At 36.4% G+C, this 23,048-nt stretch overlaps 1 protein-coding gene across 2 annotated transcripts in view; it reads left to right on the forward strand.

Annotated features, from left to right (window-relative positions):
- SLK (STE20 like kinase) overlaps positions 1 to 23,048 on the forward strand; it is a 49,199-nt gene that overhangs the window by 21,620 nt on the left and 4,531 nt on the right. Inside the window, exons 7-18 of one of the 2 annotated variants that reach the window (XM_028511651.2) lie at positions 265 to 346; positions 1,845 to 1,973; positions 2,326 to 3,693; positions 5,876 to 6,006; positions 6,254 to 6,377; positions 8,230 to 8,409; positions 11,265 to 11,357; positions 18,238 to 18,367; positions 18,978 to 19,102; positions 19,610 to 19,798; positions 20,355 to 20,480; positions 21,363 to 21,476. In XM_028511651.2, coding sequence (XP_028367452.1) covers positions 265 to 346; positions 1,845 to 1,973; positions 2,326 to 3,693; positions 5,876 to 6,006; positions 6,254 to 6,377; positions 8,230 to 8,409; positions 11,265 to 11,357; positions 18,238 to 18,367; positions 18,978 to 19,102; positions 19,610 to 19,798; positions 20,355 to 20,480; positions 21,363 to 21,476 — 2,791 coding nt within the window. The remainder of the gene's footprint in view (positions 1 to 264; positions 347 to 1,844; positions 1,974 to 2,325; positions 3,694 to 5,875; positions 6,007 to 6,253; positions 6,378 to 8,229; positions 8,410 to 11,264; positions 11,358 to 18,237; positions 18,368 to 18,977; positions 19,103 to 19,609; positions 19,799 to 20,354; positions 20,481 to 21,362; positions 21,477 to 23,048) is intronic. The other variant, XM_028511652.2, reaches the window with a different exon arrangement.

Here is a 23,048-nt window from a genome sequence, read left to right on the forward strand (position 1 = left end):
TGGAAGAATTTTTGTGATTCTTTTGGTATACTTGTGAATTTGTGGTTATTTCTCAGTGATTAATACATTGAACTAACATACATGTATGTCTAATTTGTATTTATAAATGAATAACTTACACAGTCTTAATATTCTTATACCAGTTTTCTTATGTTGAGTTGATATTGTTGGATACATAATGAAATAAGCACAACTTATCAGAGTTTTGTTTGATATTAATAATAAGGTAAAATAGAATGTCACTGTTAAAATTTTATTTTGAAGGTCTTCAAATTTTAAGGACTTTCTAAAGAAATGCTTGGAAAAAAATGTGGATTCTAGGTGGACAACGTCTCAGCTACTACTGGTAAGATAAGAGTAGTATGACAACAATAAACCATATAATTGTTTTAACATCTTTCAAAGAAGAGTGCAATTTCTCATTCATTCATTGTGCTCTCCTTCCACTTGAATTTCCCTGTGGAAACTCAGGGTACTTTGTAGTAGTAAACATTTGCTTTGCAAACATAGGTGCTGCATTGCTAAAAGGCATTTAACTTGTAAGTCATTCCTCCTGTGCTTTTTTGTTTCAGTTTGTGTTCTTTCTATTTTGTTGTTATTTCCACTTTGTTAGTTGCTTCCATTTTCTCTCTCCAGTTACTGGAAAGTGAGCAACTTGGGGGCAAGTGTACGAGCTAATGAATTTTTTTATGTCTCTTGAGGGTAAATGATTAGTAAATGTTGCTGACTTCAATGAATGGGATTAAAGTGATTGGATAATTTTGTTTTATAGCAGGACCTGTTTATAATATTTGAAATAAAATATCAAATAATTACTATTATAGGTGAATAAAAAGAAAGGCAAATCTTGAGGCACTTAGGCTGAATTACTGTTTGACTCCTGCATTATAAAGACTGTACTTTCAGGGGTCATTTCTATTCTATTTCATTACTGTTAACTCCTGCATTATGGTGTTTTAGGTTGATGTATTTACATGAGAGAAAGCAGGAAAAATTGCCTTGTTCTGTGCAACAAGTTTGTCCCTAGGGCACACTTTTACTCTTTTACTACCCTCACATTTGAAGACTTTAGTCTGTGACAGACACGGTTTAGTGCTGAGTATACAGAGATAAATAAAGGACCTTCTTACTCTTAAGAACATTAGAATCATGTCAGAAAAGCAGGTGTTTGTAGACACTTTTAACAGAACTTTAAAGCTTTTTGTTATTTTTCCACTGAGGCTTTATACTGGATTTATATGTATTGTTACTTTTTAAGAACTGGTAATGTACGACTAAAACTTACTTTAAATTTTATTTTTTTAATCCTTATCTGAGGACATTTTTTTTCATTGTTTTCAGGGGGCGGGAGGGGGAGAGAGAGAGGGAAACATTGGTGTGAGAGAGAAACATCAGCTGGTTGGTTGCCTGTGTACCCTGACTGGGGTTTGAACCTGCAATCCGGGTATATTCCCTGACCAGGAATTGAACCCTCAACCCTTTGGTCCACGGGATGATGCTCCAACCAGCTGAGCCACACTGGCCAGGGCTTTACTTAAATTTTAGATTATGAGATTTTAAAATATACATAAAAGTACATGTTCCTCTATCTAGATATATTATTATTTTTGACATATTTCCTTCAGATTCTTAAAAAAAGGTAGAATAGGGGTTGCAGGCTGCCCCTACTTCATCTCCTTTACCTTCTTCCTTTCCCAGGTGTGACATTATTTGACGTGTCTCTATTTTTCCTACCTGTATATTCATATTTTTACCAAGTAATAATATGTTTTATATTCTTGAAACTACTTTACAAGCAAGCATTTCAGGTGTTATTGAGTGTGCTCTTTTTAATGATCCAATAGCATCCCTTCGTTACTGTGGATTCTAACAGACCAGTCCGAGAGTTGATTGCAGAGGCAAAGGCTGAGGTAACAGAAGAAGTTGAAGATGGAAAAGAGGAGGAGGATGATGAAGAAACAGAAAATTCTCTGGTCAGTATTTAGTAGAAAGGAAGTTGTATTTAGGTAATTTTTAGAGTTGATTTTTGAGGTATGATTGCACCCGTGTCTAAGGATTAATTGATGAGTAGCAGAACAAAACCTTTAATTTTAGAGGTGAAGATTAATAGCAGGTTTACTCTTGTTGCCTATTTTTGTCATATTTATTATATGAAGACTTGTCAATTCTTTAAATTATCTTTATAACTTCATTAGATTTATTGAATAAAGATTATACATGAATTAAATAATTTTAAATATAAATAAGTAAATAAAGAAGTAAATAAATTGTTGTCTTCACCACCATTTTGTTTTAACACTAAATATGTATGAAATCTTTTTTTAGCCAATACCTGCAAGTAAGCGCGCCTCCTCTGACCTTAGTATTGCCAGCTCTGAAGAAGATAAACTTTCACAGAATGCTTGCATTTTGGGATCTGTCTCAGAAAAAACCGAAAGTAATACTCCTGAAGATAAATTTAACAGCAGGGTTATTAATGAAAAACCCACTATTGACAAGCCTGATAAAGTTATGGAGGGTATTGGTGAACATACCAGTGACGCTCATTTAGAAGCTGTGGCTGAACTCCCTAACAAAAAAGTAACAATCAAGGACAGTGAGAGAGAGGAGAAGAGACCCAAGCTTGAAAATCCACCTGACACAGAAGACCAAGAACCAGTAGACATGAATTCAGTCAGTGAAGGAAAAGAGAGTAATAGGATAACTTTAGAAACAAATACGGAACAGAATATGGAACCTGAGGAAGAACGAGATCAGGAAAAGCAAACGGTATTTGAAAATAAGGTTATAAAATCTGAAGAAGAAATTAAAGATACTATTCAAACAATGGATTTAGTTTCTCAAGAGACTGGAGAAAAAGAGGCAGATATTCAGGCAGTTGACAATGACGTTGTGCTTATAAAGGAGGAAGACATCCAAGAGAATTTGGGAAAAGATGAGAAATCTCAAGAAGATGTGACCAGTGCTACGAGCAGTGTGATAGGAACAAGTGAGGAGGCAGCAGGTGTTGCTCAGAAGGCTGTGGAAAACAACGCTGCGGATGCACAGAGTGACGATGGGAAGGAGATGGTTGAAGCAGGCCAGGAATTAGCAAGTAAACCCACGGAGGGTCCTGAGGTCGGTGGTGCTGAGGACGTTTCTGTTAGAGAAATAGTTGATACTAACGAAATAGACCAAAAGTCTGTAGAAGGTAAAGGTGAAAAACAGTTAATCAACAGTTCCGAGAACATAGTGGAGACCAGGACAAATGAAGCTGAGGAAACTACTGAGTCAAGCAGCACTGAAGAAATAGAGGTCGGAAGTTCAGTGATTCATACTGACCACAAGGCTTCAGGAAGTGAAATTCAGGATGTTCGTGAAGCCACTACTCAGACAGATACAGAACTAAAACAAATTCCATGTGAAGTGCCAATTAAAACAGAACTTGAAGTTGCTGCTGCTTCACAGCCCAGTGAACCTCAGCCTGTCCCAATACCTAGTATTAATATCAACTCTGAAGATGCAGAAAAGAAAGGGGAAAGAGATGCTTTATCAAAAACTGAAACCATGTTGCTACCAGAATCGGAGAATCAAAAGGAAAATGATACTGATTCAGGCACTGGTTCCACTGCTGATAATAGCAGCATTGACTTGAATTTATCCATCTCTAGCTTCTTAAGCAAAACTAAAGACAGTGGATCTATATCTATACAAGTAAGTGTGCATGGGTCCTTGTTTGAGTTTTTCTTTGTCATTTTGGCAGTTCAGAATTTACTTGAAACTGATGTATTTACTTGAAACTGATGAAAATAAAACAGCACTAAATCAATATAGTATTACTCCTATAAAGTTCTCTCCTTTTTTCCCTGTAAAATTCTTAAGATCTTGAAGGAATCAGTTAAAAAGAACTAAGAAGAGAGGTTTTGAATGTGACCTTCAATTTTTTTGGTAGTACTGCTTATTTTTGCCAACTTGATATAGACAGTATAATATAGTTGCTTATTATGATTTGGGTTCTCTTATTGCAATACTATTTTAGCAAGAATCAATAATATATGAGATAATGATGTTTTTAAAGCATGCTTAGGGTCTAAACAGCCCTTGATTTGCCATTGGACCATACAGGTGACCACTGTTGCTTCCCCAGTCATAGCTATCACTACTGCCATGAGAACTGTTGTGGGAAAACAAGCAATACTAAAATCTAAAACCCAGGACACTTGCAGTTTCTAGAGAATAATTCTCAAATATTAGTGTGCCTAAGAGTTAGCAGGTGGAGCTATGTAGAAGTATGGGGTAGATCCCAAGAATCAGTATTTATAACAAAAGATCCCATGGAATTCTGATATAGGTGAGCCATGGACTAACTAAAGACTTTGGGTTGACAGGTAGCAGAAGAGAAGACTGTAAAAAGCAGAAACAACTTAGGGGAACTGACCTTAGGGACAGGACTCCAGGGCATGACTGATCAGCCTGCCTGCCTGCCCCAAATTATTGCAGTCTTGCCTCAGTTGTCTTCGGTTTATTTTGTTTCACTGAAATTCTATAAATGTAACATACATTCACTGACTTAATAATAGGTACTGTAATTATATATATTAACTTTCAAGTTACACTATAAAAGTATACTAATATTTTTTATGATTTTATTTTATTTTTATAGAGAGAGGGAGGGAGGAAGAAAGAGAGGGACAGAAACATCAGTGTGTGGTTGCCTCTGGCCACCCCCTTCTGGGGCCCTGGCCCGCAACCCAGGCATATTCACTGACTGGGAATTGACCTGGCAACTCTTTGGTTTGCAGGCTGGCACTCAATCCACTGAGCCACACCAGCCAGGGCAAAATATACTGATTTTTAAAAAAGATTTTATTTATTTCTTTATAGAGAGGGAGGAAGAGAGGGAGAGAAGCATCATTGTGTAGTTGCATCTTGCACGCCCTCATCCAGTCCCTAGCCTACAACCTAGGCCTATGCCCTGAGAATCGAACCAGCGACCTTTCACTTTGTGGGACGATGCTCAACCCACTGAGCCACGCCAGTTAGAGCCTAATATTTATTTAAAATGCAATAACTTATGTGAGAATTAAGGTTGTGTGAGTTACGGATATTTTAGTAGGAGCTGAAGAAATGGAAAGTTTGGAGGTTACAGGGGAGGTAGCTAGACTTCAGGGGCGTGCCCACTGTAAGTTGCAGAGGGAGCCTGGATGGAGGGCCACAGTTGGGGCTCAGGGACAGGAGTGTGAGGACACCGGAAGCCTGGAGAACAGAACAATGAGAGATTGCAGAAAGGTGACTAGAAAGTGCTGAAGACAAGCTTTAAAATTCTAATGCATTTTGAATTTAGTATTTTCACATTCCACCTTTGCTCCCTTTGCTTTCTAACCTTTCCCTCCACATCAGAACCAAGTAATTATCTGCCCTCAATACTTAACTATGTTTATCAAATGTATTTGTAAGAGTGTCATACATCTATTATTTTTATTTACATTTAAAAAGTATTTGAATACTGGTTGAGGAATGAAGAGTTTGGTCTTAAAGAATTGTAGGCAATAGTGAGGAGGCAAATAAGTGGTAAATGTGTAAAAGGTTTACTAGTTAGTCTTTTATGTGAATCACTCCTTAAAATTGTGCTTGATTATGGTGTGGTATCGTAAAAATTATACATGTGCATCATCAAAAAGCATAATTTCACTTGAAAAAAGTTTGATTTCATCTGTAAAGTCATGTGAAAGTCAAATGAGGTATAAGATGGTATAACTGGTGAGCCTTACTGCTTTATATTCTTACTTCATATGTGTAGTCTTCATGGCTGTTCATTTGTTTTGTTAAAGAAGAAGATGTATTCTATCTCTAATATTGTCTGTATAAAGCCTAACTAAAATAAAATCTCACTCAGGAAACAAGAAGACAAAAGAAAACATTGAAGAAAACACGCAAATTTGTTGTTGATGGTGTAGAAGTGAGTGTAACAACATCAAAGATAGTCACAGATAGTGATTCCAAAACTGAAGAATTGAGGTTTCTTAGGTGAGTAGGGAAACAGCATAATTAAAACTGGTTTTGTGACTTCTTTTCAGTCTGTGTAAAATCTGAAGACGAGAGAAACAAAGTCTTGGCTAATTGGGGATTATTCTTTTATTATACATTTGGAAAAAATATTTTTAAAGTTTTTTTTAAAAAGCACATTACTTCAAAATAATGCTTTAAAGGTGTAATTACTTCAGAGGCTTAATTTTTGTTACTTTGCTCTATCATTGCTGTTACATTTTATTAGACGCCAGGAACTTCGGGAATTAAGATTTCTGCAAAAAGAAGAGCAAAGAGCCCAACAACAGCTCAATGGCAAACTGCAGCAGCAGCGAGAACAGATTTTCCGGCGCTTTGAGCAAGAAATGATGGTAAAGTCTTAGATATTTGTACCAATTTGTTAGTTATAAAATTTGGTGCTTTAAGAAAAATCCACTAGCAGTTACAACGTATTCTCTGATGACTAGTTTTTTTCTGAGTGATATGATGGCCTTTATCTCTTTGGTGTTCTTGATGCCTTTCCCCCCACCCTTTGCCCACAAGGGCCTTCCACCCCAGTCTTCCTATCACCGACTTACAGTGTGATGGTTGTCTTCATTTTTCTTTGGTTAGCATCTGTCACGAAAACCTGGAATCATGAAGCTAGTAGATGGTTTACAAAGTTCTTTGGTGTGTCTATTGCTGGGTAGTTTTTCTGTGTTACAATTTGATCCCTCATATTTGGAGTCCCAAGATTTTAAGCCAGTCTAAAGCAGTTATCTTTAAACCTTGCTGAATATTAGAATTTACTGGGGGCTTTTTCAAAACACAGTTAATTCTCTGGCTTCTTCAGTTTAGCTTCTGTATCCCTCTTCACAGCTGTTAGAGAAGTTAGTGCTAACTAGTCAAGGGTAGTTGAGATTTTTGGTTTTTATCTTGTGTCCAAAGTTAGAAAAGGAATTAGTAATGTGGATTAACTTTTGATGACTTAGGTTGAACATGTAGCTTAATGTAGGTTAGAAAAAAGATCATTTGAAATGTTATGGTGCTTATGTTTTCAATATAGTTCTTTTACTATTCTTGTAATTTTAAGTGCTAAGAATTCCTTTATGTGAAGAGTATATTGTTGATTACATTTTTTTCAATCACAACTGAGAATTTCTAAGAAAATAATGAACTTTTTTTCCTCACCAAGTGTTTTTATGGTACTTAACATTCTGTTTTCCAGAACTTTATAAAAGCTGGGTTTCTCCCCACCCCAGACATTTTTCAGAATGTTTTACTTTTTTAATTTGTTTAAAGAAAACACCCTTTACAAATATTTAACTCTGCCTTTATCCAAAATTACAGTATTATTCAAGTTTTATATAAGCAGCAGTCTTTTGTTAAAACATAGATGTATAATCCCAAAAGACTTGTTTTAATAAAACAGGATTTTTATTTTAAGCACCTTAATGAAGAAGAGTAAATCTGAAAATGACAATGGTTCACAATTAAGATAGACTTCAGATAAGACCTTTGATTTATCAAACATTTTATTGTATAAATATTGAAATTTTTCTTTAGTACTTCATAGCAACTGGCCATTCTTCTGGATTGTGTAAAAATTTTGAACATTCTACTACTTGTAAAACAGAAAAAAGTGCAGTTGACTCTTGAATAATACAGGGAGTCAGGGACACTAACCCCGCACATGTTCACCCCCTTCACTGCCCCCTCCCCGTGCGGTTGAAAATCCATGTTTAGTTTCTTTAACTCCCCAAAACTTAACTACAGTTGTCCCTGGGTATCTGCCTGGGATTGGTTTCAGGACTCCCCATGGACACACCAGCATCTGCGTGTGTTCAAGTCCCACATGTAATATGGTGTAGAACAGTGCATGTAATAAATAGGCCTTTTGCCTCCATGGGTTCCAGACCATGGGGATCAAAAATACTGTTTTCGGTTTGGGGTTGGTTGAATCCATATATGCAAAACCTGTATATTTATTGAAAAAATTCTGTATCTAAGTGGACCTGTGCAGTTCAAATCTGTTCAAGCATCAGTTGTATTTATTTTCCACTTTAGGAGAAATGAAGTACTTATCATATTTTAGTTTATTTGACTTGTTCAGTACTACAAAGGTTATATATTACATCACTAAATTAAAATGCTAGTTATGTGCTCTTAGTAAACATCTTCATTATAATGATTTAATATAAGTGATAGAAAAGTTAAGTGATCTTGAGCTACATTGTTTTTCAGAGCAAAAAACGACAATATGACCAAGAAATTGAGAATCTAGAAAAACAGCAGAAACAGACTATTGAACGCCTGGAACAAGAACACACAAATCGCTTGCGAGATGAAGCCAAACGCATTAAAGGAGAACAAGAGAAAGAGTTGTCCAAATTTCAGAATATGTTGAAGAACCGGAAAAAGGAGGTAAGTGTAACTACTGTTTTTAATTACTAAAGATATTATTTTTAATGCACATGTAAGAATGTCAATGGGATTAGAAATAATACTACTTAAACAGCATTCATTCTTTTTTTTTTTTTTGGTCTTCCCAATAGTCATGTGGGGTAGTACTAAGGTCAGCTGTTATCCCATTTTACTGCCAAGGAGACTGGAGTAGAAGAGATTTTAATGGCCTGTTTAAGGTCATGAACTATACCATTAAATATCTAGCTAAATGTTGAGCCAAATCTTCATTTTCCTACCATGCTATCATTTCTCTTTCATTAATGCAGCATTCAAGGCCTGTCATAGGAATATTTTTTCAAGAAAACTTATAGCATTGTGTTTGCAGGTGGCAATAATAATTCATCTTATTATTTATTTGTAATATTTAATTAATACTTAATCTTTTTTTATTAGCTGGATTGCCTTTCTTAGTCATTGTGCCAAAACCAAATCTGAGTAACCTGAAATCTGAAACAATACCTATAAATTCATCAGGTGGTGAGATACTTTGAAGATTCAGTCATAGGTAGAAAGTATCTGAGAAGTCATTTGAGTAGAATGAAACTTTTCATTTTTCCTGAAACCATTCCATATGGTGGTAGAATCTGTATTTGTGGTATGAAGAATTGTCATTGATTGAGAAAGAAGATTTACATATTGTATTAGTGTGTCTTTTTCTCCCCAAGTTAAATAAAACTAAGAGAACTTTTTATATTAGCAGTTTTCAGAGATAATTTTATGATTTATTCTGTACCTTTAGTGTAGAAGGAGCATTTACCTTTTCATGATTATAAAGATCCCAGGAGTAATAATTATGATTACTTCTATTAGATTGAAACCAAAATATCTCAGTCAAACTAGTGAATGTATTTTCACTTCTGTGTGTTTCAAATACCCAGCTTCATTGACTTTAACATTTAAATTACGCAGAAAATTGGACATGATATTACTGAACTTGAGAATCTACTCTAAGAAGGATAGAATCATACATTAACACAGTGTGTTCTATGATTTCTTTAGGTAAAGATGAATGAAATGGTATATAATCTTATTTGATGTGGCTACCATTTCTAAAACTTACAGTGTTGCCACACTACATGCTTTATGCAGAATGGCTCTACATACGATGTATGACTTTTGCTGAGATTACACACTAATTCTCCTGAAACCATGGGTAGTTTTCATTGAGAGGTTATTTTTAATATCAGATTAAATAAAACAAATTTTACAGGTAAATATATGATTTAATTGTAAGTATATAAAATTCTCTAGTTATTACTGTTTTGGGTAGGAGAGTTTTAGCCAGTTAGTATGTTTGAGATCATAATATGCATATTTTAAATAATTTTATTATGTATTTTTTCCCTTATCACTAAACTTCTTGCATTTGGGGAGTCTCTTCCTTTTAATGGTGATTTGGTTTCATGAGGAATTACTGATGGGGAATTTTAAATACACTATGTTAAATCAAAATCAGTCTCTTTCATGGACCATCAATAGCATGTGGTGATTTGGAATCTGGTTGCTTTTGGTGCTTCTACTTGTAAACACATGATCGTTTATTCAAAGTGGGTCTATTTTTACCTGGGATATATATATCTGGGATTTTGAAATGATTTAAGAGAGGGAGCTCTAAAAAATACTTTGTTTTATAATATACTTCATCTGGTATAATAAATCATAGCATATTAAACTTATTTTATGAATGCTTATGTTACTAATTTTAAACTTGACAGTTAAGCTTGGATTAAATTGTCATCAAAGGAGAATGCTATTCTAATCCAACACAAAATCATGAGATATGTTCATTTTTATCACACCGTATGTGAAATGGTGTGTTCTAAGAAAAAAGAAAATATAGTATCCATTTATTTCTCCTTTGTGTATTCTAAGGCTTACTTTTCCTATTGTTTTTCTTTTTTGTCTCAGTGGATTTTATTTAAAGTTATTTTTTGTTTTTTTTAATCCTCATCTGAGGATATTTTTACTGATTTTAGAGAGGGAGGGAGAAACATCGATGTGAGAAACATTGATCAGTTGCCTCCTATACACTCCCTGTCCAGGGACCGAGCACACAATCTAGGTATGTGCTCTGACTGGGGATTGAACCCATGATCGTTTGGTGCATGGGACAATGCTCCAACCAACTCAGCCACCCAGCCAGGGCAAAAATTATTATTTTTTGGTTTTATCAATAAAGTTATGCAATGTTTTACTTTTTTCATTTTTAAAAAGATTTTATTTATTTATTTTTAGACAAAAGGAGGGAGAAAGAGAGGGAGAGAAACAGCAATGTGTGGTTGCCTCTCATGTGCCCCCAGTGGGGGACCTGGCCCTCACCCAGGCATGTGCCCTGGCAGGGACTCGAACTGGTAACCCTTTGGTTTGCAGGCTGGCACTCAATCTAGTGAGCCACACCAGCCAGGGCAAAATGTTTTTGCTTTTATAAGTGGCATTAGCTTTCCTTATGTCCACTATTTCAGTGTCAATAGATATATTTATAATTTTATGAACTTTAAAGGTTAGTTGAGTTTATTACCATTAGTTCAGCATGAGTGCTATAAGTAATCCTTTACTGATTGTCTTTGGATCTTTAAGAAGGAATGATATACAGGGATAATTAAGCAACTAATTAACTTCTTCATGGTCCCTTTTCTGCACGGAGATTAAGCATGTTCTGTCCTTTCATTCTTTTTCACCAAACTAACACCTATGCTAATGCATGTTAAACTTTTAACAGCTTTAATATTTGACTTGTAGCCTGTCTGCTCACATAAATGCTTGCTGTAGAGAGAGTACTATTTCCCCACCTCCTGCATGCTTATACACTGTAGGTTATAAATGAAGTGGAGAAAGCACCCAAAGAGCTGAGAAAAGAGCTTATGAAACGCAGGAAAGAGGAGCTTGCACAAAGCCAGCATGCTCAGGTAACAGCAGCAGCTTAATGCTACTAAAAACAGAAAGCAGCATTATTCTCACAGCTCAATAAACCATAATTGAAAGGGTTAATTCCTAACTGTACTTATATGATACTGACTTTTCCTCATACAGAGGTTCCCAGGGCATTCTTTATGTAGTAATAAAATGTGCACTAATGGTGACATTTAAGTTGCTAACATGAAGTTAAGTGGAATGTGTAGAAAGTTGATACCAGATGAATAAACAAGTATGTTAATGTATAATCCACTGTATTCTTATTTTAATTATGATGGAGGCTTATATTTTTAAGTAGCAATGCCAATGTTTGATAAAAGTCTTTCAGGACAGAAAAATATGGAGGGTGAGTATGAAAAGAATGCCTGTAAAAGGCCGTCATTTCTGAAAAGTTCAGTTAAAAGAAAAATGGTCAATGGTAAATTAAATGGTAGCAAACATTTATTACTATTAAACTCAACAACATAAGCAACTTAAAACCTGATTTTAAATATTAAGTTTTTAATTCAGAATCTAGCAGTTTAAAAAGTTGACTATTTTTACTTATATATATGTGTGTGTGTGTGTATATATATATATATAAACATATATAAAAGTTTGATTCTAGATGGTAAGGCTGAGTCAATTAAGATGGGTGAATTCTTTATAAAACTAGATGAGTATTTTCAACGTATTCTTCTAGAATTACTTCAAATGACTCTCCAAGGCTTTTTTATGCTAGGAATCATCTTTTTTTAAATTAAGTTTGCACTCAGTCTGGAGGCAAAGAAAGGTGAGCTCAATTTGTAGTTACATATGTCATGAAAGGAAGAATAAACATGGATTATATATTAACTATATATTATCTTTTTAATGTGGTTTTATTTATTTTAAAATGTGGTTCCCAGACTTTTAAGTTTTGCAGACCCACGAAAAGAAACATAAAAATAACAGAAAACATTGGGGACCATGATAAATGGATTGCCATTAAAAATATTTTTGTTTTTGCTAAGTAAGGATGTTTTAAAAACTGCCATTTACTTGTCACCATCATTTCAAGGGGGAGGCTATTTTAACACCATGGAAAATAAAAATATCTCAGGATTTCAAATTTTAATAAAACTAGCCTGTTTGAGCAAATTTAGTTTCTGCTGTGAGTCAGTGAAAAATTTTGTCTTGGCCGTTGTAGAGATCACTAAATAGCAAACACAGCATTTACTAAGTGTCAAGCACTGTTTAAATGCTTTACATGTATAAACTCATCAAACCTTACAGTGTATGAGGTAGTTACTCGTACCACCTCCATCCTACAGTGAGAGAACTTGAAAGCACAGGACAGTTGAGTGACTTTCCCAGGGTCACACATCTGGTTAATAATAGAACCAGAATTCTTGTCCAGGTGAGTTTGGTTCCACATTTCATACACTGAACCATCATACCATGTTTCCCTCTACATGTAAGCTACCCTTGCTGTGCCAAATCTAAACTCTTACAGCTTAGCTTTGTGCTTGTCGGCCATGTCTTGTTATAGGTGAAAAGGAAGTCCTTGCTGGTTGTCCATCTCTTTTTGGATAATTTGGATTTCAAACCACCTAATAGTGATGATGGTTTTGCTTTGTAAAAGAATATAGACTTTTTAAATTCCAAAAGGTAATTATATCAGACTGTAGAGTTGAAATTAAGAATTTAGTGTTGATTGAATTAGGTGATCTTATGCTTTAATAAAACTGTTGGTGATTATTCATATAATTTTGGGTGCTAGCCTGTATTTTCCAACACAAGCTGAAAGCAATAATTTCTTTTGTAAATTTAATGAAGCATTTAGTAGTCTAACAAATTTGAAAAGAGTTCCTCTTCAGCTACTGATTTTAATGGAGGTGATAAAACTGGATAACTTCACAGAATCTGTTTTAAACTTTTATGAGAGTTTATAAATAATAGCCATACAGTCATGGAGCTAGAATGTTTGATCGTCTGGTCCAGTGGTTTCAAACTGTGCTTCCAGGAGCTCTTGAGTTTGGAGGAAGCACCTCGAGAGCCCTTCAAAGTAGGGACTGCGGGGCTGCATGCTCCTGCTTCCACTTCAGCTCCATCAGCGCCTCTTCTTGTCTGTTCCATGATGTTACATATGAGGTCTGTCCAGGAAACGTCCAGCCCTGTGTTATGAAAAAGGGAGACATTTATTGAAGAAGATACAAGATACAAGGAACATTGTACACAGGACAGTGATGCCTCAGTCTCCTTCAAAGTAGGCACCTTAGGCCCTCACACAGTTCTCCCAGCAACTCTCCCACTGTTCAAAACATTCTGCAAACTCCTTTGTTGGGATTACCATCAGCTACCCCATTGTATTTTCTTGAATCTCATCAACAGTCTGAAATCCCTTCCTTTTCCAAGGTGATTTTAGTTTTGGGAAAAGCCAGAAGTCATAGGGCATCAAATCTGGGCTTTGGGGGGCTGAGTCAGCTGGGTGATTTGATGTTTCACCAAAAAACTCTGCATGAGACATGATGTATGAGTGGGCGCATTGTTGTGATGAAGCTGCCCATCACCAGTTTCCCATAGCTATGGGCTTCTGAATCGTGTGAATAGTTTCCACAGAGGAATGTTCAGGCTTGACGCAAAATTTAATGCAGATTTGTTGCTCTGCTGGCTGAGTCATTCTGAACATGACGGCCACGCAGTACACATGCTCACTCAACAGCAGCTACTGCCCCCACTGAGTAGTACAGTGAAGTCATCCTTGATCACACATGCACATTCCAGTCCACTCTCCTTGGCTGCCAGGTTACATCTATGTCATGCAGACCGTTCTTTTTATATTAACAGTGGCTAGACTTTTTCCAGACAAACCTCGTATTTTTGGTGAGTTTTTTAAAAAGGGTTTAGAAAACAGTGCCAGCAAACTAGAGTTTGGAAACCATCGATCTAGTTCAAATCTTTCATTTTATAGAGGAGAAGGAGATTCCTCTGTTTCAGGCCTCAAGAAACTCAACGTTTGTATAATTATTTTTCCATTTACAAAAAGTCATTCAGCTGTGTTCTCACCTGGGAGGTGCGTTGTATTCTGATCCACAGGGCGTTGCTCGGGTCATGATTCAGTCTTTTCAGTTGTCATCTTGTACGGTCTTCAACGCAGACGTAATGCAGGACGTAAGTCCCGCGTGCCTGTAGGAGGATGCCTTCTGTTTTACTTGCTTTTTCTTTGGCTCACATGTGCCTTTTCATTGTTAGCTTTATTTGTTAAAATCTGAGAAGATTGGTAGATGATAATGTCATTAATGACCATAACAGTAATAACCTGACATGACCGTGATAGTACAGTGTTCTTCAGAGTGTGCACACTTGCTCTCCCCGCCACCACCCTTACGTGGGCCACGGTGGAGTGGACTCATTTCACAGATGAAGACGTCAAGGCGCAGAAGTCGAAGTGGTCTGCCTAAAGTCACAAACTCATTGACGGTAGAGGTGGAGCTAGAACACTCCTTCCACAGTGTTCTTTTTCATCTACCCACCACAAATTGTAATTTGAGATGTTCATATTTTTCAAGAAATATCTTCCCAATAGTATTTTATGAGCTTTGCACATGTGAGAAATTGAATGCTGTGATTAGATTTCTTTCTTTGTGTGAAGTGACATTTTGATTGCATATGTTTATGTAGATGTTTTAATTATGGATATGGTCAGAAAAGCCATATTAAAAGTGGTGATTTTAGTTTTATTTAAGTCTAGTTTTCACTATTCAAATTGTCTGTGATGAATAGTGACTTTGCTATTCTTCTTGTTGTAGTTTTAAATTGAGTCTGGAGTTCAAGGCTGTATTCTTTCTCACAGTTTCTGTGGGGAAGTGACTAGCTTATTGAGCACTGTAACTTTCGTTTGTGATGTTTGACACACACAACTGGGGCAGATAGAATACAGCTTGGCTTCAGCCTCTTCCTTCCCCTCTCCTGAAATTAGATTTATTTTTTAATTATTGGAAGCTGTTGGGCTCTACAGTTTCCTAAAAATGTAAGCAAAACATTAATTTTTTTAATGAGAGGGAGAAATCATGAATTACGATCACTTTTCTGATCATTACCATTTTTAGCTTTTCTTTTGAGTTAAAATGATAAAATTCTGTACAAATAGCCCAATATATCATAACCCTTCCATATAGTTTTTTAGAACCCAAAGTTGTATTTTTCATTTTCATAATTATCTGATTATATGATAATTACTTATAAAAATTCAAACTTACACATTTAAAGGGCACTCATTTTATAATTTATATGTCCATTTTTAAATTATTTGTAACACCTAGTGATCAGATTAATCTGTTAGTTTTTTTATAGGATGACTGTAACTTGTACAATCTTTTTTGGAATGTAACATCACTTTTTATTTAGATCCTAAGAGCAATTTTTTCTTTCAGTTGAATGACATAATGCATTTAGATGTTATTCTAAGAGTAATTTTTAATTAAAACTTCCATTGTGAACATGTTGTACTTATCTTTTGAAATTAGGAAATTTAATGAGAGCACAATAACATTAAAATTTCATTTCTCTTGAGGTAATAAAATATATTAGTATGTAAGGGACCTTTCAAGTCCAAGGTCTATAAGATAGCTGGTGTCTTTGCCAAGTCTGATTGTTAGCAAGCACTTGCATATGTTGTCTGCCTTGACTCTTAACCTATTGATTCACATTTCACCTCCTGGAGCAGAGCAGTGCTCGTTCTGCCTGCTTCTAGCAACAGTCTCAGCTCTTCTTTTCCCCTCGTTTGTTATTAGCCACTTCAGGGCATGCTGCAGCTCTTTCATTCATTGTGTAACATGGTTTCCGGACCCTTTGTTCCCAGGTTTGAATTTTCTGTGGTTTACTTTAGAACTTTTGAAAGTCCAATACAAAGGAAAGGGGCCTACTACTCTTTATGTCAACTGAAAACCATTTTGGGACCAACAGAGTAGAAGCTCTTTGAAGGCAACACTGTCTTTTATTAGATTTAGTAACCCTGTAACTAGTACAGTGCCCAGCATGTACTAAGTGCTTAATAAATGTTTTCTTGGAATTTCTTACATTGTTTATCTAGACATAAATATATTATAGTAATGTGACCAAAAATTGCATTGATAAGAAATTACATGCACTTTTTTAGTGGCACTGGCTTAAACCTTTTTGATTTTCACACAAATATTTATTCACCCCATCTTGTACTTTTGCGCTTGATTTCTTTGAGCCTAAATGTAATATTTATATTTATGCTAGTTAATTTCGACCCATTGTTTCTGTCCACACAAATATTTTTAAAAAGTTTTTTATACAAACCAATGGCAAAAATGTTGAACAAAAGAAAACCCGTTGATATATCTGGAGATTATAGTAAGTTTATTTAACAAGTTTGCATATAGAAATTTTATAATGAAATTAGAAAAACAATTTTATTATAAGTGATATTTACTGAGGACAAAGAAAAACTTGAACAACTTTCTTTGTTGTAATTGCTTAAAAGATAGACATGGAGATTTTCTGTCTCTAAATAAAACTGAAAAAAAAAACCCCACTCAAAAGGTCTTATTCTGTAGAGTTGAATTTAAATATTCATTTAGTTTTATTTATGTTTTGCTGTGATAAAGTTAGTAGGTGTCTGTAAGTCAAGTTGGCAGCTGTATTTTATAGAGGCAATTCATCAGTCTTTTTGCTACTGCATACTTGTATTTATGCTATAATACAAATTATGATGCAGAAGAGACAGTAGCATTTGTGACTCTGAATTACTTTAAAGGACATCATGAGTGGTGAGACTTGACCCCCGCCTGCAGGGGCAGTAGTAAGGCGAGCATCCCGAGGAACACTGCACTGAAGGTTGGGCTGGCAGCGGCCTACATCCTGCAGGACTCTGTCCGAGGCCTAAAAAATAGTTCCACTGAGGATATTGGGGTTTTATCTTCTCTAGGGTGCACAAAAAGAGGGATTATAGGTGAAGTGGTGCTTCACTACTAAATTTTTAAATCCACACTCAAATTGATCAGAATATCCCTTGAACCACAAACTGCAGTAACTGCCGAGAGAAAGGTGGCAAGCCACACAGTTCCTGGGAAGCATTTTTTCAGTTTGGATATTGCTTTTATTTTTTCTGTAAATGTGTGCTCTAGCATAAAGATCATAAGTCATTTTAACATTTCCTTTCTTACACTCTAACGAAGGATATTTTTAAAGCAAGGATAAATTTAGCATTTAGGCAAATAGTATGTGCTTAATAAGCATTTATTGAATTAATGAGCAAATCCCAAACATGTTAGTAGAGTCTTCTGATTACGAGAAATTTTGTTTATAGACTTATAAAATGTAGCTCACTTTCTTACTAGGTCCTCAAACTGTTCTTTTTAGGCATCAGCTGTCGATACAGAAACAATCTTTCTCTGCTGGTATAGGCATGGTATTTTTTCCTAACTCTTTATTTCTTGGGAAAATAGAGAATATAAAATCCTGATATCAGTTTTATTTATTTGTTCTTTATTGCTTTTCTGAAAGGCATTTCTTGTTTGTTCTTGTTGTATCCACACAATAGGGGAACAGATAGTCAGTTTTAGAGGATGTAAATTTATTACTCTCCCAAAGATGACAGTGTAACAAGGGCATTTTAATTATGAGTGAATAATAACCTATTATATATTATTCTTAAAAAGAGTTTAGAATAATATGTATCCTAGTATTTTTTTCTGGGCTTGAATTGGGTACCTAATGCATTTTTATATATGTACACTATATAATTTTGATATTTTTAAATTTCACTAACTTTAGAAATTTGGTTTATAAGTCTTGTTAACCACTAATATATGCAGTCGTATAGATAAATGGATGTTTTGCTCATTAAATACTTACTAACTGATGGTTAACTATGTCTGATAGGAACAAGAGTTTGTTCAGAAGCAACAACAAGAATTAGATGGCTCTCTGAAAAAGATCATCCAACAACAGAAGGCAGAGTTAGCCAATATTGAAAGAGAGTGCCTGAATAACAAACAGCAGCTCATGAGAGGTATATGAAATTATGCAGAATATGTAAAATGATATCTCAGAAACATTGCTGAGATGTACTTTGAAAATTATTGGAATGCTTTCCTTTGCTAGAGTGTTAGAAGGAAAGATCAAGAAAGTTGAGGTAAATAAGAAGAAAAAATAAGAAATACTGTGAGATACAGAATTCCTTTTTGACAGTAGAAGTGAACATAGACACATACTTCTTAAAACATCTTGTCCAGATGATGCTAGAAATATACCTGAATAATTTTGTATACTGATTATTTTTTATAATTGTTGGTATACTTAATGGCTGCATGATAGAATGGGATTTTAAGCACTTATTTGTCCTAAGAAATAGCTCAGATTTTTTTTTTTAAGTTTCCATGAAGATGATTAAATGGAATTTTGGTATTGGGGGTGGTGCATTCTGTTCTAGAACATTAGAACAGAACTGAAAGTACTAATAGATATATCTTTATATTGGTAATATTTCATTTATAGTTCAGAATGTCAGTGTGTAAAAGTTAGCGTATATAGAATACATTTATGTAAATATTAAAATGAAGACCAAGATGCATTAGTAAGAAGATCAAAGTGACATTTTGAAAATTGCTTTCTTCTTCCAGCTCGAGAAGCTGCAATTTGGGAGCTTGAGGAGCGACACTTACAAGAAAAACACCAGCTGCTCAAACAGCAACTTAAAGATCAGTATTTCATGCAAAGACACCAGCTACTCAAGCGCCATGAGAAGGTTAACGAAAGGAAAAAATTTTTTTGTTCATTTTAAAGTTTACAGAGTGGAGATTTCATTTTTGAAAGTTAAATTTCTTAGAGAATGCATTCAGATTTATTTGACCCTAAAAAGTCTCTGATAAAGTTGGAGTAATTAATTATATGTTGATCGTGATTGCAGACTTCTTTTTCCCACATTCCGAGGAAGGCACTAATCACAGTGCTCAGTGGCCTCTAATAAGGTCCATCTCGGTCTCTGAAAGGTAGCTGTTGTGGGTCCACTTATGGTTCAGGTGTCAAAATTGTGGACTCCTTGTATTTATTGAGCGTTTCAGCACAATACTCATTACTAATAACTTTGTATTTTTCTTATAAATTATTTTTTGCCTAATATTTTGCTGGTTTGTATGCAGTAAGGAAGAGAGTAATTTTGGGAAACAGCAACAATAAAATGGCATGTTTGAACATCTGTGCAGGTACTGAGTGTGATATCTGCCTCACTGGATTCTGTTTCAAACTTTCTTAGGAAACGGAACAAATGCACCGTTACAACCAACGACTTATTGAGGAATTGAAAAACAGACAGACTCAAGAGAGAGCAAGACTGCCTAAGATTCAGCGTGGTGAAGCCAAGACTCGAATGGCCATGTTTAAGAAAAGTTTGAGAATTAACTCAACGGCCACTCCAGATCAGGACCGTGAAAAAATTAAGCAGGTAAATAAGCAAATTATTCTCTTCAAGGTTAAACAGATTTGAATGACCTTCGGGAGTGCCACATAATTATGATGTAATTATTTAGAGCCACCTTGCACCTGGGATGGCCACTTCAGCTCAGTGGTTGGGGCTAGATATGCGGCAGGTACCAATTAGTCTTCCAAGGGAGGCAGCCACAGGGAGCAGTGCCCTCCCTCCCATCGCCCACCCCTGATCTTGGGCCAGGCTAGTCTTAATTTCAGCTCAGTGAATGAGGTGACTTGGGCAGCTCTGTGAGTGAAAACACGTGGTCTCACTATATTTCCATAATCACAGGTCCCACACGCAAATTAACTGAGGTTACTTAGCAGGTAGGAAGGACAGGGTTTTAACCAGAGGTCCTCCCTTCCCTATGATACAAGCTATAAGCTCCAGCTTTAACTCACAGCATAATTATTACTTGCAGCTTTAATTTATTGTCCTGTAAGTTTTGTTAAATTCCTTAATTGTACCGTTGGAAGATGCAGAAATTACATTGTTTGTTAACCATATTTACCTTTGTCTTTCCTATTTGTAGTTTGCTGCTCAAGAAGAAAGGAGGCAGAAAAATGAGAGAATGGCTCAGCATCAAAAACACGAAAATCAAATGCGGGATCTGCAGTTGCAGTGTGAAGCCAACGTCCGAGAGCTGCACCAGCTGCAGGTTAGAGCCGAAGCGCGGAGACAAAGCGGACAATAGATGCGCAGCGCGGAGTTGGAGAAGTGTACAGTGAGCCCCACTCTCTAAGGACCAGCGAGCTGCCCTTTACTCACGGAAATGCTGGTTTTTGTTTCCCGTATAAACCAAATGAAATATCGTGGGCACTTGTTTGGATTTTATATAACCATGGGTAATATAAGCCAAATTATAACCTGAGAAGTTGAGTCTTTCAAAAGCAGTATTGGCTGTTTTTAGTGTATTTCTCAAAGAAGATGAACAGTTCTCAAACTGATGTAGGCAGCCCTGGCCAGTGTAGTTCAGTTGGTTGGAGCATCATCCTGTAACCAGGGGTGTCCAGCCTTTTGCGTCTCTGGGACACTGGAAGAAGAGGAGTTGTCTTGGGCCACACATTGAATACATTGTGACACGTAATCACAAAAAAAATCTCCTCATGTTTTAAGTAAATTTACAGTTTTGTGTTGGGCTGAATTCACAGCCATCCTGAGCTGAATGCGGCCTGTGCACTGCAGGTTGGACACCCCTGTGGTGTAAACTGAAAGGTGGTGGGTTTGGTTTCTGGCTAGGGCACATACCTATGTTGTGGGTTCGATCCCCAGTCAGGGCGTGTGTGGGAGGCAACCAAGTGATGTGTGTCCCATTGATCTTTCTCTCTCCCTGCCCCTCTCCCTTCCTGTCTCTCTCAATCAATTTTAAAACATTGAACCTATGACCCATTTCATAATACCTGGCCCTTGATTTTTAGAGAATTTGAACCTCAGTAATAGCCTAGTGTTTGATGAGTAATTTATTATTTTGGAAGATAATTATATTTGTGAAAAATTGCTTTGTTGATCTGAAGTTTTTTAACCCAAACTTGATTTTCAGAATGAAAAATGTCACCTATTGGTTGAACATGAGACTCAGAAACTGAAGGAATTAGATGACGAACACAGCCAGGAATTAAAGGAATGGAGAGAGAAATTGAGACCTAGGAAAAAGGTAATTTTAAAAACTTTAATTCAGATGTTTGTGTCTGCCTGCCCATCCGTCCATCCACCCATCCATCCATCCACCCACCCAGCCTCCCAGCCTCCCAGCTGTTGGCTCTTTACTTACTATGTGTCAGGTACAGGAAACTCACAGGTGAGGAGACAAAGTCCCTGTGCCCTAAAGGTTCAGAATTTAGCGGTAAGTAATTATACATCAGTAGGATGATTGCTCTGAAGGAGTTAAGTTCAAGATACTGGGGATAAGGGGGTTCAATGGTAATGGGAAAAAGTAAAGTAAAAATTCCAAAAAGTAAGATGCAGAGGAGCAGAGCACAGTGCTCAAGCAGAGGAGGAGGAGTGTGAAAGTCCTTTTTCTTACTCCATCTCACCTTTTCCCTTTCCAGTTCCCTCCACCAACAAATGTTCTCACATTGCTGTTCTCCTGACATCTAGGCTAGAAACCTGAATTGTTTTTCGTTTCCATGATAACCCACATTCAGTCATAGTATTTCTCTTGTCCATATTGTCATCCTACTACTTGCTTAAAACTGTTCAGTAATGTCCTAATGGGCCTTCTGGTCTTTAGTTCCCTCTCCTTTTTCCCCGCTTGCCTGCCACCACCAGATACATTTATCCTCAAGAACATCTCTGGTTTGGTCATAGTGGTATATGGGGTGGGGGGATCCCTCAGAAAAACACCGGAATTGTCTTCTGGGGGACGGGCCCCTTGTAGCACAGGCTTCCCTCACTCAGTGAGTGTTCTAGGAGCCCATCTGTATCAGTGTACCTGCTGGCATTGTTGTGAGAGGCTGCGTTTGGCTTCAGTGAAATTCTTTGTAAAAAAAATTTTATTGTTTATGATAATACACTTGTCCCACTTTCTCCCCTTGTGCCCCCCTCCACCCAGCCTGCCCCCCACTTCCACAGTCAGTCCCCACACCGTTGTCCATGCTCATGGCTCCTTCATACATGTTCTTTGGTCCCTTCAGCTTCCTTCAGTCAGCCCCCACCCCCCTCCTCCCCTGTTACAGCTGTCAGTCTGTTCCATGATTCTAGGCCTCTGGGTCTCTTTTGCTCACTAGTTTATTTCGTTCATGAGAGTCCTCCTATAAGTGAGATCATAGGGAAGTTGTCTTTCACTGGCTTATTTCACTTAACATTATAGTCTCCAGTTCCATCTGTGCTGTCACAAAAGGTAGGATTGTTTTGGACAACTCTCAGCGCGTTTGCCCGTTTCCTGACGGGTGATTTATGAGCGCATCTGCCCACACAGTGCAGGGTATTTGCCAGTTTTTGATCCAAAATGGCATGACCCCTGGGCCCCACCCTCCCTATTCACCTGATCTCACTCCAAGTAACTTTTTTTTGTTTCCTTGGATGAGAAAAGTCCAAAGAGGGAAGCGTTTTGCTGATGTGGGAGAGATGAAGCAAAAAATGGCAGAAGCACTAAAAGGCATCAAAATTGATGACTTAAAAAACTTTTGAGCAGTGGAAAAAATGTCTCAACAGGTGTATTGCATCAAATGGAGAGTAAAGGTGACTGATGTTTAAATATGTAAGAGTACACAGTTTTTCATAAAAG

Source organism: Phyllostomus discolor, chromosome 5 (genome assembly GCF_004126475.2).
Source record: "Phyllostomus discolor isolate MPI-MPIP mPhyDis1 chromosome 5, mPhyDis1.pri.v3, whole genome shotgun sequence".
Classification (NCBI taxonomy): domain Eukaryota; kingdom Metazoa; phylum Chordata; class Mammalia; order Chiroptera; family Phyllostomidae; genus Phyllostomus; species Phyllostomus discolor.